The 18,391-nt window shown below is 40.2% G+C and overlaps 1 protein-coding gene across 1 annotated transcript in view; it reads left to right on the top strand.

Moving 5' to 3' along the window:
* Positions 1 to 18,391, top strand: part of LOC144592373 (paired box protein Pax-5-like) — a 193,540-nt gene that overhangs the window by 90,545 nt on the left and 84,604 nt on the right. The window contains exon 7 of the mRNA XM_078396932.1: positions 17,303 to 17,426. Coding sequence (XP_078253058.1) covers positions 17,303 to 17,426 — 124 coding nt within the window. The remainder of the gene's footprint in view (positions 1 to 17,302; positions 17,427 to 18,391) is intronic.

The following is an 18,391-nucleotide window of genomic DNA, read 5'->3' on the forward strand; positions in this document are numbered from 1 at the left end:
GATGCCAACTAAAAACCCAGAAAAGATAAAAGGATTTCATGTGAGAGCAGTACATTATTTTAGAGTGTGTACGGAATAACATTTTCTATATTACAAAACACCAATGTGATTGGCATGTAATGGTGAGGGAGTGCAGAACCCAATTACTTAGACTAAGTTGACTTTCCACCAACAGGTTCCTGGCCTGACCTCCAGACGTCTGACTGGTAGTGGAGATTTAGTGACAATATAATTGTAGATATGTTTAAATGACTGGAGAGGGCAGATCAAGCCAAGTTGTGTTTAGTGCCATGTACACAAATAGGTGAGGTACAATGAAAATCTTGCTGGTAGCTGCATGGCAAGCACATAGACTGGTGATTATTTTGTAAGGGCTTCAACTGATGGTACAATAACATAATGTTTGTTCTGTTTACAATTGTATAATAAATTGAGCGTGCTTTTAGTTAGATGCTTTTGGAGTATAATGATGCCATTCTTGGCACAGCAAGATGAAATTGATTGAATAATACGTAGATGGAAGGACAAACCAACAAATACAAGCCTGTTCGTTTAACATAGGGGATGGGGAAATGTTCAGGTGCAGCAAGCAGTGGGAAGGCAAAGAGAGTTAAGTGTCAAAGGTGTTTAATCATCATATGTACTGGCAACAGAACAATAAAATTCTTACTTGCAGCAGCTTAACAGACCCATTAATGCTATGGCATATAAATAATTAGACATTCATCAATAACACAATAAATTAGTAGTCATTAATACCAGTTGATCAGACCATAATAGTGCAACCAAAAACAAAATCCAGAACAGATCACAGTTGCTGAGGTAATGGTTAGTGTTGCAAAGTGTTCAAGAGCCTGATCGCTGCTTGAACCTGGTGGTCACTGTTTTTGGGCTCTTCTACCATCTTCCAATGGTATTAATGAGATAGGTGCCTGGCCAGGGGTGGTGTGGATGTTTGATGAAATTGACTGTCTGTTTGAGGCAGCGCCTCCTGTAGATCCCTTCGAAGGTGGGGCTGCCCATTCCTGTGGTGGATTGAGCAATCTTCACCAGTTTCTACAGTCTCCTTCATTCTTGGGCATTTGCTTTACCGAACCACCCAGAGAAGCAACCAGTCAGTATGCTCCCTACTCTGCACTGTAAAGGTTTGATAGAGTATTCGTCCACTTACCCAATCTCCTCAATCGTCTAAAGAATTAGGGCTTTCTTTGTGATTTCATTGATGTGCTGGGCCCAGGACAAATCCTCAGAGATATGCACACCCAGGAACTGGAAGCTGTTGACTTTCTCCACCACCATTGTGTCAACAAAGACAGTTTCATGGATCCCCGACTTTCCCTTCCTGAAGTCAGCAATCAGCTCCCTGGCCTTGATAACATTGGGATTAAGAATGTTGTTCTGGCCCAATTCAATCTGATTATCAATCTCTCTTCTGTACTCTGACTCATTATTACTCATCCGTTATTCATTCAACAACAGTGGATTTAAAGATAGCATAGGAGCTGTGACTGGCTCCACAGTCATGGGTATAGAGGGAGCAGAGCAGAGGAATGAGCACACAGCCTGGAGGTGCTCCTGTGTTTAAGGCTACCGAGGAGAAAATGTTGCTAATTCACACTGAGCCAATGAAGAAGTTGAGGATCCAGTTAGACAGTGATGAGCAGAGACCCAGATCTGTTCAGTTTAATTTATTGTCACGTGTACCGAGGTACAGTGAAAAGCTTTTGTTGCATGCTATCCAGTCAGCAGAAAGATAATACATGATTTTGATGATGTTTGGAGGGGATGATGGTGGTGAATGCCGAGCTCTAGTTGACAAATAACAACTTGATGCACTTGTTCTTATTTGCAGGTGATCTAGTGCAGAGTGGAGAGCCAGTGAGGTTGCATTCCCTGTTGATCTGTTGTGGCAGCAGGCTAATTGAAATTGGTTCAGGTCCTTAATAGTGCAAGAGTTGATCTGCTTTATAACCAACCTCTCAAAGCACTTCAGCATCTCGATCATAAGTCGACTAGCAGCATGTCTCTTTGCAATTCTTGGGCACTGGTATAATGGATGTTGCAAATGGGAAATGGCTTATGGCTTTCATTGCAAAAGGATCTGAAAATAGGAGCAAAGATCTCTTGCTGCAGATTTACAAGGCCATACTACAACCTCATGTGCTTGCGGTCAGTTTTGTTCTCTTTATTTGAGAAAAGGTGTTCTTATCATGGAGGGAGTGCAATAAAGGTGTAGTAGATTGATTCTTAAGATAACAGGACTAATGTAAGTGGAGAGATTGGGTTGATTATGCTCACTGGAGTACACATATAAACCTATAAAACAGGGCCAGACAGATGAGATGCAGAGAGGATGTTTGCAATGACTGGAGACTTCACAACCAAGAGTCAGAGCCTCAGAATGACATGGTATTTCATTTACAACTGAGACCAGGAGAAAATTCTTCACCCAGAGTATGATGAAATTCCCCACTGCAGAAGGTGGTGAATTTATTCATTAATGCTAAGGGGATCAAGGAATATGGGGAGATGGCTGGAGCAGGGGATTGACGTGGATGATTGGCCATGACCATAATGAATGATGAAACAGATTGGAACAGTTGAACGTTCTGCTCCTGCTCCTATTTTATTTCCATAATATCCATGATAAATTTTTATAATGCACAGTCTGGGTCACAGGTTGGAGTGTTGCACCAGAACCTGGGCATTAAACATTGGGAGAAATGTGTAAGATGGAAAGGGTTCAAAAGGGGATGATGGCTTTTAGCAATGTGGATAGACTGAAGACGTTAGTGTTTTGTCCACGGAATGGAGAAGGATGAGATGGATCTGATACAAGTATTTATAATTATAGAAAGGGAGAAACTGATCCCATTGATGGAAAGGTCAGCATAAAACATAGACCAGTACAGCACAAGAACACATCCTTCGGCCCACAATGTCTGTGCCGAATATGAAGTCCAAACCATCTCTTATCTACCTGCACATAATCCATATCCCTCCATTCCCTGCATATCCATATTGCCTATGCAAAAATCTCTTAAATGCCACTATTGTATCTGTGTCAACTCCCACTCCCAGCGCACGTTTCAGGCACTCATCGCTCTTGGTGTAAAATAATTTCCCCAGCACATCTCCTTTAAATTTTGCCCCTCTCACCTAAAGCTATGTCTTCTAGTACTTTACCTTTCTATTCTGGGGAAAAAGGTTCTGAATATCCACCCTATCTATACCTCTCATAACTTTATGTACTTCTAACAGGTGATGCTGCAACATCCAGTGGTCGAGAGAAAACAGTCCACATTTGTCCATATTCTCTGTAGCTAATACCCCCTATTCCAGGCATCATTCTGGCAAAGGTAGACACAAAATGCTGGAGTAACTCAGCTGGACAGGCAGCATCTCTGGAGAGAAGGAATGGGTGACGTTTCGGGTCGAGACCCTACTTCAGACCGTCTCGACCCAAAATGTCACCCATTCCTTCTCTCCAGAGATGCTGCCTGTCCTGCTGAGTTACTCCAGCATTTTGTGTCTACCTTTGATTTAAACCAGCACCTGCAGTTCTTTCCTACACATCTTTCTGGCAAATCTCCCCAGCATCCTTTACAAAGTCTCCACATCTTTCCTATAATGGGGCGGCCAGAACTGCGTGCAATATTCCAAATGTGGCCGAAAGAAAGTTCTATAAAGCTGTATCATGATTTCCTGACTCTTATATTCAATACCCCAACCGATGAAACATGTCACATGCCTTGCTTACCACTCTATCTACTAATATTGCCACTTTCAGGGACTTATGGATTTGAATCCTAAGATCCCTCTGTATATTAATGCTGTTCAGGATCATGCCATTAATTGTATATTTTCCCCTTACATTTGACCTCCCAAAGTGCAATACCTCACACTTACTCAGATTAAACTCCATCTGCGATTTCTCTGTCCATTTCTGTAGCTGATCTATATCCAGCTGCATACATTGACAACCTCCCTCACAGTCCACAACCCCAGCAATCTTGGTGCCATCTGCAAACTAACTAACCAACCTGTCTATGTTTACTTCCAAGTCATTTATTTATATACAAAAAGTAGAAGTCCCAGCACAGATCCCTGTCAAACTCCACTGGTCAAGATCAAGATTCAATTTATTGTCACATGTACCAATTAAGGTACAGTGAAATTTGAGTTACCAGACCTCCAGTCTGAATATTGTCTTTCCACCACAACCCTCTGTCTTCTATCAGTAAGCCAGTTCTGAATCCATACGACAAAGTCACTGTTAATCTGCATTTTAATCTTCTGGACCTACCAGACATTTATCAAATGTCTCACTAAAATCTACGTATTCAACATCCACCACCCGACCCCCATCGATTACTTTCATCACCTCCTCAAAAAACTTGATCAAGTTAGTAAGGGAGTTAGTAAGTAAAGTAATAGAAGGCAGAGCATGAAAGTTATTGGGAGAAGAACCAAAATTGACACAAATAAAACTTTTTTTTGCATGAATGGTCAGAATGTGGAGTGTTCGCTGATTGTGGCACAATCTGATTCCATAGGGATTGGATGAGTACTTACAGGATATGAGGAGAAGGCAGGGGTCATTGGATTGCTATTACTTAGAGCTACCATGGATATGATATCTCCCTCCAAACTACAACTTCTCTGTCATTATCGTGGTGATTTTGCAGTAAAATGCTGATAGTTATAAAGCATAACAGCAATTGCAATAAAAGATGATAGTATAATTCTATTTAGAACAAGTAATCGCATGGTTTACAAAAGAAAGACACAAAGTGATGGAGTAACTCAACGGGTCTTGCAGCATTTCTGAGGACCATGGATAGGTGATGTTTTGGGTAGTGACCCTTCTTCATCCTGATGTCAGGAAATGTCACCTGTCCATGTTCTCCAGAGATGCTGCTTGACCCACTAAGTTACTCCAGCACTTTGTGTAAATTCTATTTACATTAGCTCCCAGTCTTGTGTTTCAGTTTCTCTGTTTTATTTACAAATGGTTCTGGTGCTTCATCCCTCCGTAACTTGGTAACTATGCTTCAACACGGAAAACCATTTGTAATGACCCACTTCTACACTCATGGGCATCGCTGATTTTAATGACTACTATGCTTCCAATTGCTCTGCAATTCCCTCTCTGAAACCACCTTTCCATTTTACCTTTCTATTTCGAAGGTGCACCTCAAAATGTACCTTGATGCTTTAATTATTTGTCCTGCTATCTCATTATGTGGCTCTGCTGCAGCTTTTATTTGCTAACACATTTTATGAAACATTTAGGAGAATTTTACTATGATAATGGTGTTCCATAAATGTAAATTGTTGTAATATAGTCAGAGGGTGCAAGGGATTAGATCATTAAAATAAAACTTACACTGTAAGGTGCCTATTGTGAGATAGTATAGTAATGTAAGAGTGGGATTGTATAATAAGATGCTGCCTTGAATGTACAGTGAGAGGAGGGTATGATGGTGATATATGTTGAAATGATAGTGTTTCTCTGAAAGGAAATGGTACTTGTGTGAGTTAAGTCTGGTTGTACAATAGGGCATGGTGTGACTGAGCAGCAGCGAGATACTGATTTTATTCCAAAATAATTTAAGTAAAATGTGAAGAGGCTTTTGTTTAAGACACGGATGTTGGAACAGTAATTTGATAGTGAATGAATGGTAAATTGATCCACTCGACTGTACGATAAAGCTGCGATAAAGGACACTGATTACTTGGTAACCTTGTGTTGAGCATCCATGGACAGGCCGGCAACAGCAGAATTTTAATCCACTACAGTCTGTCGCCTGGTGGCATGGCATATTCCTCACTTGAACGTCGCTATCAAGCGGGACGGCCGACACAGGATCAACGAGGAGTGGGAAGATGCAGGTCATTGCACAGTGTGATGAGAGAAGATAGACGTGCCTATGTAGAGCATTTCACATTATCAGGACATCTCAAAGCACTTTACAACCAATGACCTGCCTTTCATAGACCTTGCTTCATTTTCAGGAACGTAGCTGACAATTTGCACACCGTATGATCCCACAAGCAATAGTAAGATAACTTCACCTAATCTATTTTAACATTTTGCGGATAGAGGATAAATGTCATCTAAGACAATATGGAGTGTACTCCTTTCTTCCAAAACAGGGAATATTATGTCAGCCCAAGAGGATAGACAAAGTTTCAGGTTAATCTCTCATCTGACACTTCTGACAGGGTGGCACTCCTCCAGTGCAGTGTCAGCGTGGATTATGTGCTCAAATCCTTAATCCTTGTGGGTGATAGGACAATAAAATGATGACTGTATGGTATGATCAAGAAACTGCAAAGCTGAAAGATTCTTTGGATTGATTGATTTTTAGCAAGTTGTTGCTTTCCTTTATTTTATTTAAAGTATTGAAACTGAAGGAAGTGTTCATTGTCGGTGAACTCGGCTTCATCCCTCAAGCTTGATTATCTGTCTCTATCGATTGCCCAATTGATTGTTCTGCCTTTTCTCTTTTCTTGCTCAAGGCATGGCACTGATAACCAAGAAAGAAAATCACTGAGAGAAATTCTGTTACTCACCTCATTTATTTTGTTTTGATTTGAGCTCTAATCAGTTGATCCAAAATGTAGCCTGCAAGAACTATTCTTATCCAGAGAGCAGTGCAGCAGGATAGTTAGTTCTCTACATGGATACTTGCTGTACTATTGGTACAAAAATGTGTTCATTATAGAGGAGGATTACAAACCATAATACGAGGTCAATTATTTTACATTTATTTCCATTTAAATGAACGGATTACTCATTTTACAGCTAATCCTGTTATGAGTTGCAGCCCAGACTCTCATTCCCATGGCTGGTAAATATCCACTTTACAGTGAATCTTGGAGGCCTTCCTTAGCTGAACATGTATTTTGCTTTTTATGTCCTGTTACCTTCTGTTCAGACTCAAAGCCTGAACTATATTAGTCTCTTCTGCAACCTAATAATTCCCTTCTCTTCTTTGAATCTGGGAGAGTTCTGCACTCTAAATATCTTTATTTCTTTGTTCACTAGCCTTATTAGAGTTGCAGCACAATACATGTAATATTCCATTGATTCAGTATTTTCAATGTTTTTCTTTAAATTAATAAACTGATTTAAGAAAAATGCTGTTCTCATGAGCTGCAAGGCAACACAAATATTGAAAAGGTTTCAGTGAAAATGTTGTGTATGATTACTAAACATTTGCAGTCCATTCTCGGTCAAAGATACAATATTTTGGCCGTATTTAAATCGGTTAGAGTGAGTTAGCAGTTTAGTGAGAAATGGTCAAGATGTTGCAAACTTTCACCCCAGTGCCGGGACACTTTGTGTACTTAAAATGAATGGTTTAATGTTGGCATTAAAAAAATAGAAAAAGACCAGCAGAGTGATGTTCATATAGTACATTGGAGCATTTTCTCAGTTTATGCTATAATTTGGCCTCATGATAACTTAAATCCGATAAATAAATCATATCATTCACAACAGAATTGGAAAATTGTAAGTCAGCTTTTCTTTTAAAAGAATATTCTTGAAATAGTACTTGCTTAAAGAAAAGGCCAAGAATAAGGAACGTGCAATAAGTTTTCTGCAGAGCCTTTATTACTTCCCACACACCTATCCCAATTTCCCTTCACTTATCAGTAAAACCAGAAAAGCCGCATAAATGTGGACTTTTTCTCAGTCTAGTGGTCCAATCTCAGTGACCAGTGATCTGCCATATTAAAGTGTTTCTCCAGGGTATGACCCAATACAGGTAGTAATCCCTCCATTGTTGTTCTCTTTAATCACTGGTGGTTCAGTGGTGAAATTATTGGACTGGAATCCAGAGGCCTAATCCTGAAATGTAAACTTAAATCCCATCATGGCAGTTGGAGAATTTAAATTCACTTAGTTAAACAAATAGCTATGGTGGCACATTGACGCAGCGGTAGAATTGCTGTCTTATAGTGCCAGAGACCCGGATTTGATCCCGACCACAGGTGCTGTCTATACGGACTTTGTATGTTCTCCCCGTGACCGTGTGGGTTCGAGTTCTTTGGTTTCCTCCCATACTCCAAAGATGTACGGGTTTGTAGGTTAATTGGCTTGGTATAAATGTAAACTGTCCCTAGTGTGTGTAAGATAGTGTTAATGTGCGGGGATTACTGGTTGGTGCGGACTTGGTGGGTCGACGGGCATGTTTCCGTGGTATCTCTAAACTAAATCTAAACTAAACTAGGAATAAAAAGCTTGTGTTGATGCATGGACAATGAAACTACCAGGTTGATGTAAAAACATCCATCTGGTTGACTAATGTTCATTGGGGATGGAAATCTCCCCTTACCCTCTTGTCTGGACCGTGCACATCTCCAGAGGCACTCATGAGCTGGCTCCTAATTGCTCAGTTCAGAAGGAAGTAGTGATGAACAATACATTCCAGCTTTAACAATGACATCCACACAATTTCAATGAACAGGTTAAAAAAAAGTTAAAGATATCAAAATATGGAATTAATATTAATTAATAAGAATATCAGCATACCTTTAGCGGGCAGAAATCAATGCCTTGTTGCCTTTAAGAGCTCCTGCTTTGGTGATTACTAAAATCTTGGGACCACATGTGAACTTGAGATCTGTATCCCTATCAGTCTGCCTGTATCCCAGGCTTTGGGCAATCTTAGATCTTTCACTGAACAACCCCTTCGAAATCCAACAAAACACAAGTTGTAGAGAAGAAATCCATCTGTGTTCAAAGCCAACTCACTAGCAGTGCCAATGCAGAATATTGGTCAAAAAATATGCATTGGGTATGTGGTACCATTGGGTGTGCTTATATTAGAGTCATTGGAATGGGATCAACACTTAATGTATGGGATGTTATTTCAACAAACACATAAAGGTGTTGGATTCAACAACCATATTACACTTCTGTGTATAAACTTCCTTTGGGCCAATATTGGCAACTGATCCACTGCTGTTTGTTTTGCACCACCATTAAAACTAACACCTCATCCCTGCCTTTTTCTACTGACTTTCAGCCCTGGAGTGTAGAACATGTAACAAACCATTCCACACAATTCATCACCAGGATGCACCAATGTGTATTTTCAGTTTCGATCGTTTGCTTCCAAAACATTTTGATACATAACTGTGTGGAAAGTGCAGAATATAGTATCGACTTGGTTTTAAAATAGATCGTTGGACCGAGTTGCCAGGACAATCTGCAAAGCTGCAGTAACAATCACTTATTGGGCAAACATTTTGTGCACCGACTGTGAGCTGCTTGTTTGCTATCAACGTTGGCCTCTGCCTTCAGTTTTATTTAAACTTAAAGTCATCCACCTGCATTGGGTTTAATTGAACTCCTCCTCTCAGCTGCAGCATGAGACAAATGCCTTGTTAAGAACCAATAATTGAATGATATAATTGAAAATCCAATTTTATATTATCAGGCTAATCTATACAAGTCTTTCTACAAGATATGTCTTTTTGCCGATCTCTTACCATTGTTATCTGTCATGTGTGTCAAGCCACTAATTTTATATTTTTGTGTATCTATATCCCTTAATCTATTTACTTTATCTACAATTAATTCCATTAATGATTTATATGTACATTTACCTCCTTTATATTTCTGTTGTTGAGTACATATATTTTCTTTTCTTGACCTAATGTGTATATCCTTTAGTTTGTATCTTGTGCTGTATCTGAGAGGCAAGCTGCTTTATCTGACTCTCCATTTATGCCTGCGTGCCTCAGCGCTCTGAGCTGTCCTCTTCTGGTATCATTATCCCCATCCAATTAGTTAAATGTGTAAGTTTAGTACCTTTCTGTATACGTGTATCACATAACGATGATGTGTGTCGGGGTAAAATTTATTTCCAATGTTAATATTTTTATATTTTATATTTATTTATCTCTAGCGGTCTGCCTGACAAAACAGTTTATGTTGCTGTTTCATTGATCCATCTAATGCATTCCTTCATTACACATTTGCCAGACATTTACCATCTCCTTGCCTATAATCTTCTGAACAGTTGGGACCATTCAAATGCTTTGTCCATATCCTTATTTGCTGTAATTCCTGGGCTTGTATCATCTGTCCATATTTCTCAGGATTAATGTTAGAATATGGGCAGCGGTTATCATCTGACTAGGACTTTATCCACCAGCTAATACCATCTTTGAATCTAGTTGAATGAGAGGTAAATTTATTAAGTGAGGTAGAAATCTAACCCTTGCACCTGAGCATTCAGAAAGGCATGTAGGGGGAAGGTCTGTCCCATATTTACCTTCAGCAGACTATTAAACAACATGAGGCTATTAATTTGGTTTCTGACTCTTCACTAAAACCATAAAATCACACAGTTGTCAAATGGAGTTCATTTTAATTTCCTTTCAATCACAGTAAATTATTCAGGTGATAAATCAGCTGGGCCAGTCATCCCTGTGTAATAGAAACCCTAATTTCTGGCTAATTAGCCAGCCCATTGCTGCCAAAAGATCAATACCTAAACAAAATGAAAAGGCCTGGAAATCCAGAGTGGGTGCTGGGGCAGCTCGGCTCCAGTGAAGTGATGAAAGCAGGCACGATTGACCATGTTTGCGTTCAGAGGGAACACGGAATCTTTAGCCCAGCGCCGGTCACAGATGAGGAAAGTTGTCCTCAACACAAAACACCTTCCTTAAGGATTGTAATTGATTACATTCCCGCAGCAATCAAATCTAATTTAACATTTTAAAATCCCTTCGAGATGTGAAAGGTAATCTCTTCAAGGCTAAAAACACTTAAAAAATAATTTATTTTAATACAAAATTAAATTGTGTTAAGGGCACATTGTCAATATTGCAACTATGCGCATTGAGAGTCGACAAGCTGATCATTTCTCTCAGATTATTCTTCAGAAAGTCAAAGATGGGTGCTGTACATCTGTGGCATTAAAAAGCTTTCCGTGGTAAAGGAAATAAAGTAACAGATTTATAGTCTCCTGCAGAAATTAAGTACATCCATTTTCAAAGAGCTTTCACTCTCATACACAAAGGTTTTCAGGGGGAATAATCAGGTTTCTGTACGGAACATAGATGTGTGGCTATTTCATCAACAAAATATACACTACATACCCTGATGTCTGGTAGTGGCAATATATTTTCAAGTAGCTTGTAGACCTCCTTGAAGTCTGGAAATAAAGAGGTTGTTGTGGTGGGGGTGGTGCTGCACAGTACAGATTTCTCCCTGACAAGCGGCTGGGGATGTTAGTTTATCACAGGTAGGTCCCCTTTCAAAAAGCAATTATTGCAGAAATGACAGACTCATCATGCATATGATTGCAACCTAAAGCTGACCTCTTCAGGACTCAGGACAGCTACCAGCAAGGTGAGAACGATGGGGAATGTTAACAGCTCCTGCTCTGGATTTTTATTTGGAAGTGCACCCAAAGTCATATTTAACTCCTTTCTTACATCAGAAAATGATCCGATTATTAAAATAACTGCACATTTCTAAAGCCTCAATTGAGATTCTCTGCATTCCATACAGTACAGAAATTTAAAATGTTATGCTTCAAATTTGTATTTAATATTTATTCTGATAGATTAATTAATACTATAAGATAAAACCCGAGGGTTGTAGCTTGTGATGTTGAATTCAGTGGAAAACTGGGTCACACGTCTTCAGAGTTATAGCCCCATTTCCCAATGAAATAATTTCTACAAGAGCAGTTCCTATTACTGCGAGGAAAACACAGGCATCGCGATTTATTATTATTTATGGTCCCACGACTAGTTTATGTGCAACCATGTTTGGTGTGTGAGATGGAAATGTCATTATGCAAATGACATTGAATGTCCTTACTGAGGCTAAATAATTTTTGTGTTGGACGATTAAACCTCATCTGTTATTGGTATGGGCTGCAGTGGGCTATTAAATAGTCCCAGCAGTATTTACTCCCAGTAATAGGAAAATGGGAACGGAAAAGGTAAAACAATTGCTGCAACTAGACTGTGATTGTCCTGTGGAAATTCATCTTACAAAGAGGTGCAGATAACCATCTTGTAAAGCAGTGAGAGGTAAATAAGAGGGAATATATTCCTTGGCCGAGGCCCATTTGAATCAGTTTGCAAGAAATTAGCTCAGTTTTATCAGAAATAAATTGGCAAGATTTCAAAGGGGATTGGAAACCAATAAACTCCAGGATAAGTTGCACGTCATCCCTTACGCAGCTGGGGAGTCACATTTGTATCAATGTTGATAGCTTATGAATTCCAAAATTGACAGAATTTACAGAAAAATGAGGATAATCCATCTTCCTTAGTGGCCTGTCAAAACCTGGTCATACTTCATAATCTTCAATTACCACTGCTATTTTCAGACATTTACATGTCGGCATTACACAGAGATGGAAATGAGAAAAGAAAGGGAGAAGGCTACAGAAAAAAATGCAGCTGTTTATATTACAGAGAATAAAAGAAGAAAGAAATACCGGCTTTGGACTTAGAAGTCTTCAGAGAGAGAGAGAGAGAGAGAGAGAGAGAGAGAGAGAGAAAGAGAAAGAGAAATACTTTTTTTTCTGCTCCATTGCCCATAACCAGACAATATATTGGTGTGTGTCCTTTAGTTTCAGCTGATTTCTCCATTGGTTGCCACAGATAAATATCGGAGATTATTATGCTGTGATCTTGACATAAGGGTTATATAGATATACCTCTCGGAGAGTGTATCGTGTGGTTGGACAGTGTGGCAGTAAATCACCCAGCTCACACATCAGGGAGCAGAGATTGGTATAAATTGCACAGGCCAGGGTCAGCCTGCAGTCACCTGTGTGATGAGTTTGGCGGGTACAAAGCCGGCTGCTGATCGAGCTCGACCACCCTGTGGAATAATCTCTGCCCTGACACCACTGCACACATTTTGTAATCTGCACTAACGAGCTTGATTAATCAGTCAGTGGCTCCAATGAAGTGATTCCAACCCAGGCCTCTACATGGAACAGAAGCAAATGCAGAGTTGAGGTTACAGTCAGATCAGCCACGATCATGTTAAATGGTGGAGTCGGGCCAAGTGGCCTATCTCTGTTCCGCTGAGTTATTCCAGCATTTTGTGTCTATCTTCTGCTGCTAATGTGTTTGTTCTCTCCCCAAACCTCTCCCCCAGCCCCTCCAAGGAAGATTCACTTTGAATTTTCAGCTGCAATTGCAATTATCTATTTCTTTAATGAGCTTGTGGTAGAACAGTATTGCTTCGGAGATAAATGGAGGGAGAGGCAATGAATGTTGATGAGTATTCCACTATGTTATTTGTTGGTTGCTCTGGGTGATGGCTACGGAGATAGCTCACAAGACGAGGCCAGTGTGCTATTCTTAGGTTGAAGCAAACCAGGTCTTTTGGATTTCACGAAAGAGAGGCCAGGTCATAAAGTAAGTCAATCCAAGGAGAGTTGATTACAGGTGCTCATCAGTAATGGATCCTCGATCTATTTACAGCCTGTAGATACAACTGAGCATTTGGGAGAGCGGTGGCGTGAATGGAGTTGGATTTGTTGCTTCTGTGGGTCTGTGACATCTTCTGCTGTGTGGGAATTTAGTTTATGGCAAGAGATGAATGGTTGAGTTAAATGCCCTTGGTTTTCCTACATTTTTAATCTACATATATTATAGGGTGGCAGCATTTCTGTCTTGCAAAATAGACGGGCTATGAACGGTTGTGAGGAACAGGACCCCACCGTAACAAGTGGAGGGCGTGTTCTGATAAGGCTGAATGTTGCTTCCCATGTAGAAACTTTTCCTTTTGCAATCTGTTCAGCCTGTTAAGTGTCATTCTAATGACTTGTTATTGCTGGATATGCAATAGCTCTTCTTTCATCACACTGAAGTATGGGATGCGATCAATAGCTTCCACCTGAGGCAGCCAAAGGACCAGTAATTGCAGAGGGCGCAGAAGAGGTTCACCAGAATGCTGTCTGGATTAGAGGCTAATAGCTACAAGGAGAGGTGGGACAAACTTGGATTGTTTTCTCTGGAATGCCGGAGGTTGAAGGGAGGCTTGATAGAAGTTTATAAAATTATGAGATGCATAGAGCGGGTAGATAGTCAGAATATTTTTAACAGGATGGATAGGTCAAAGCCCGGTTTTAAGGTGAGAGAGGCAAGTTTAAAGGTGATGTGTGCGGCCTGGAACACCCCATGCCAGGGATGGTGGTGGAAGCAGATACGATAGTGGTGTTTAAAAGGCTTTTAGATAGACGCGTGCTAGGGATAGAAGTATATGGATCATGTGCAGGCAGATGAAATTAGTTTATTTTGGCATCATGTTCAGCACAGGCATTGTGGACGAAAAGGCCTGTTCAGATGCTGTACTGTTCTACATTATTTGTGCAAATGTGTGATTAGACCCCAGAATTTCAAAAACCAGCCCCTTTTTTCCCCCCGGATTGATTTAAATAATCAAAGACAGCAAAGAAAAAGTTAGAGTAAACATTTCTATGATGTTTAAAAGTGAAACTAGTGGCGGCGCAGTGGTGATTAGACATGTGACTCCGGCTGATCATAATTTGACAATAGCTTCTTGAGGCTTCACTTGAATGTGGAGATGTTTGACATGAAAATCTAAGCTTTGTCCCCAGAGGCCCTTCTGCTGTGAGCTACAAGCAGGAGTTAGCACGAAGGGACGTGCCAGAAACACTTACAGGGAGAAACTGTGTATAAAATATTTAGATATCTGATCTGAACAGGAATGAAGTAAAGGTTCTTGCATTAATCCTACAGGCTCCCATTAATTTTACAATAAGAGAAATCAATTGTTTGTTGCATTTGAAGAGGAATTTCCACTATGAACAGCCTTACTCATTATGCAGCTATTTTAGCCACTGCCATTAATTTATTGGCATAATGTTTTCTGGAATTTGTTGTGTAAATCACTTATTGAACATAACTAGCAGATCAAAATCCTGTCAGAACATAACCTGCAAAGTATAAACAGCGAAAACAAATTTAGAATGGTTTGTTTAGAAGAGGGGTTTGTTGTGAACATTGCCTTCTAGCTGGTAATCTGCACGAGCAGATTTATTGTGTCGGAAGGAACTGCAGATGCTGGCTGGTTTAAACCGAAGATAGATACAGTGGGTAGTAACTCAGCGGGACAGGCAGCATCTCTGGAGAGAAAGAATGAGTGACGTTTGTTATCAGTTTCAGAATGTGATCTTTGCTTTATTTTGTAATCGTGAACTGTAAAGACCAAACGGTAGGCTGCAAAAGATTGCCACTAGTTGGAGAAATTGCAAATGATACTGATTTGCAATTTCCTGTGTACAATGTTGTTATGCTGCTGCTGCAAGGAAGAATTCCATTGTTCCGTTTCGGGACATATGACAATAAAACATTCTTGACTCTCTTGGTTACTACTGACCATTGAGTTACAGATTCACAGCTGGGGAATTTAAATTTAATAGAACAATTTTGCATTGCCCTGCTTTACCGTAGGGACAAACGTTGAATGTGATGTTGTGGGAGAATGGGCTTCAAACATTTGCTTCTACTTCTTCCTGCACTGGGCTACAAGCTGAATTCCTCAGAAGCCTTTTGGTGCTTGTTCTTCATTGTTCCTGAAGAGGGCGCTGAGATGTAAATTATATGCAAATAACTTTTGGATAACTCATGATACCTCCAGATCTCACACAGGATCACTGCATTTAGACTATGAAATTCTTTTCCATTAGTGAAAGTTTCGGATGTGATCAGCACTAATGCCAGGGTAAATTGGAGGTGTACAAGAGGGAAGCCTTCAGGCAGCTGAAATGTTTTGTCACTCTTGCAGAATGTGCATCCCATGCTCCTCATCCAAATCCATGCCATCGGAGTTGTTCAGCTATGCCTCCTTATTCAAACTTCTGCATCTTTTAACCGTTCCCTCCAAGGCAAAGCTTATTAGGAGGATCAGAAGTGTCTTGAACACAGCTAGCAGTCCTTGCAATGATAAAGCAGCACGCATGAAGAAAGTGGTGAATGGGTCTTTTAATTGAAGAGGTTCATTGTGCAGTTCGAGGCTTCTAACACAAACAGGTTCATTTAAAAACATAACCATTTTTATTAGAAAGTTTCCAGATAATGATACTGACAATTAAGTTTATACATCTCTGGATTAGTCCAAGGGGGCATTATGGTCAGTTGTTGGCACCACACTCGAGGATTAATGTCAAGGCTCTGGAGTGTGAACAATGTAAATGTATGTGGGTGATACCAGGGATGAAGGATTTCAATGATGGGGAGAAATTAGAGAACTGAGGTTATTCTCCTTAGAACAGAGAATGCTAATAGAGGCATTAAAAATCATGGAAGGCAAGTAGGAAGAGAATATTTTCTCTGCCAAGTGGGTCAGAAATCCAAGTTCATAGGTTTAAAATAATTGGTAAAAGCACTGAAGGGGAAATTTCATCACATCTAGGGTTGTTACGGTGTGGAACACGTTACCTAAGAGGGTCGTGGAAACATATTCCATGGGAATGTTTTAAAGGCAATTAAACATCATCTCAGAAATGATTGAATTGCAAGGTTATGAGATATGAACCATGGGTGGGAACGAAATTACCCAGGTCTTTCGAAGAGGGTGTGATGGATTAAGTTATTGTGTTTACCTGGGGGAAAAAAAATATTTTTTTCTCCCCTCACCCTTTAACTGTACCTGCCCCTTTAATAGCACAGATGGCTTTCAAAATATCTCATTGATCCCTTTTCTGAATATCTGCGAGCCCACTACTGATCCATATGGTACCTCACTAGTAACAATTTCCCATTTATTTCTAATCTCTTTTCTTTGTCCTTTAAATAATTCTCCATCTATGTTAATTTGTTGCCCTCAATGAAATAACCCCCTTATTTTAGACAGCAAGCAACCTTTTATCATATCTTTGGAAAATTCAGCTAAATCCCATCAACAATTTCTCCTTTATCCTAAAGGTTACATCTTTAATAAACTCCATTGGTTTAATCAACCCTGTTGTGACCATTCCAGAAACTAGATGGCTTTGGAAGTTCACCACCAATGCACTTGCTGCCCCTGTAGCCACAGGTTTTAGATAGCTGATCCTTTACCTTGGGCCAATGTTACCATGCTGCTCTTGAGCTGACATCAACCTGTATTTCTTCCTCATTTTGTTAGCTGGTTCTTGGTTACTTGTGATCCAACATATCCAGGTACTTAATACCTAAATACCATGAATGATATCACTAGGAATGTGATCCATTGAATACATTGCAGAACAAAATGCTTGCATGGGAAGTTACAAACCAGCTTTCCTCCTCTTTCTAGAATGCAGAGTATTCTGCCATGGCATCACGAGCTGCGGGCCTGGAAGATATGAAGTCAAGTCTAGCAAATCCTGCTGACGTGGGGGCCAGTGCCCCAGGGCCTCATTCTTACCCAATTATTACAGGTAAGAAGATTTGGTGTTCATAAAAGCCCGGGTTTGATGCCAAGTGATTGCACAGCATGTTTAAAAAAAAAGATGTTTTAGGTTTTCTCAGAAAGATATCGAGGGTACTATTAGCTAGTCCTCCATGCAAACCTTTGGATGAGTTGATGCATTTAGTAGGATCATTCCGGAACAGGGATTCTATCCAATCCACCCCACCCCCCTGCCCCCATAGACTGCACCTCTCCAACTGTCTGCCTCAAGTCTCATGTCCCAAGACTGCCTGAATTCACAAGCTATGTGCCCTGATCCATGTGTCAAGCCTTTTGTCCCCATTCTTGTGCCCCCATACTGTGTATCTCGAGGCATAAAGTTATTCTTGTATTGTAAATTATAATACCTCTGACTGCCAAAGTTTTATGGTTATCCAGTCGATGGGATGATTTTATGATAATCCAGGATAAATCTCCAATATGACTGTAAGTCATGGAAGAGGTTTAGCCTTAAAAGGTTTAAAGAAAAATTATTTAGAAATTCTCCCGGTTAGCTATTTTATTTATGCCCCTGCACAATTGAATTTTCATATACAATTTAGTGGTTAGTTTGGAGATAGAGCACGGAACCAGGTCCTTTGGCCCACCAGATCTGTGTCGACCAGTGATCCCCGTACACACTAGGGACAATTTGCAATATTTTTTAACCCAAGCCAAGTAACCTGTACGTATTTGGAATGTGGGAGGAAACTGGAGTTCCTGGAGAAAACCCACATGGTCACCTGGAGAACATACAAACTCCGTACAGCCAAGCACCTGTAGCTTAGGTGGGACCCTGGTCTGTGGCACTGTAAGTGCTGTAAGGCAGCAACTCTACCGCTGTGCTGACGTTCACTTAAAAAATACCCAATGACTTGGCCTCCACATCTGTCTGTGACAAAGAATTCCACAGATTCACCACTCTCTGACTAAAGAAATTCCTCTTCATCTCCT

The sequence above is a fragment of the Rhinoraja longicauda genome, chromosome 3, assembly GCF_053455715.1.
Source record: "Rhinoraja longicauda isolate Sanriku21f chromosome 3, sRhiLon1.1, whole genome shotgun sequence".
NCBI lineage: Eukaryota > Metazoa > Chordata > Chondrichthyes > Rajiformes > Arhynchobatidae > Rhinoraja > Rhinoraja longicauda.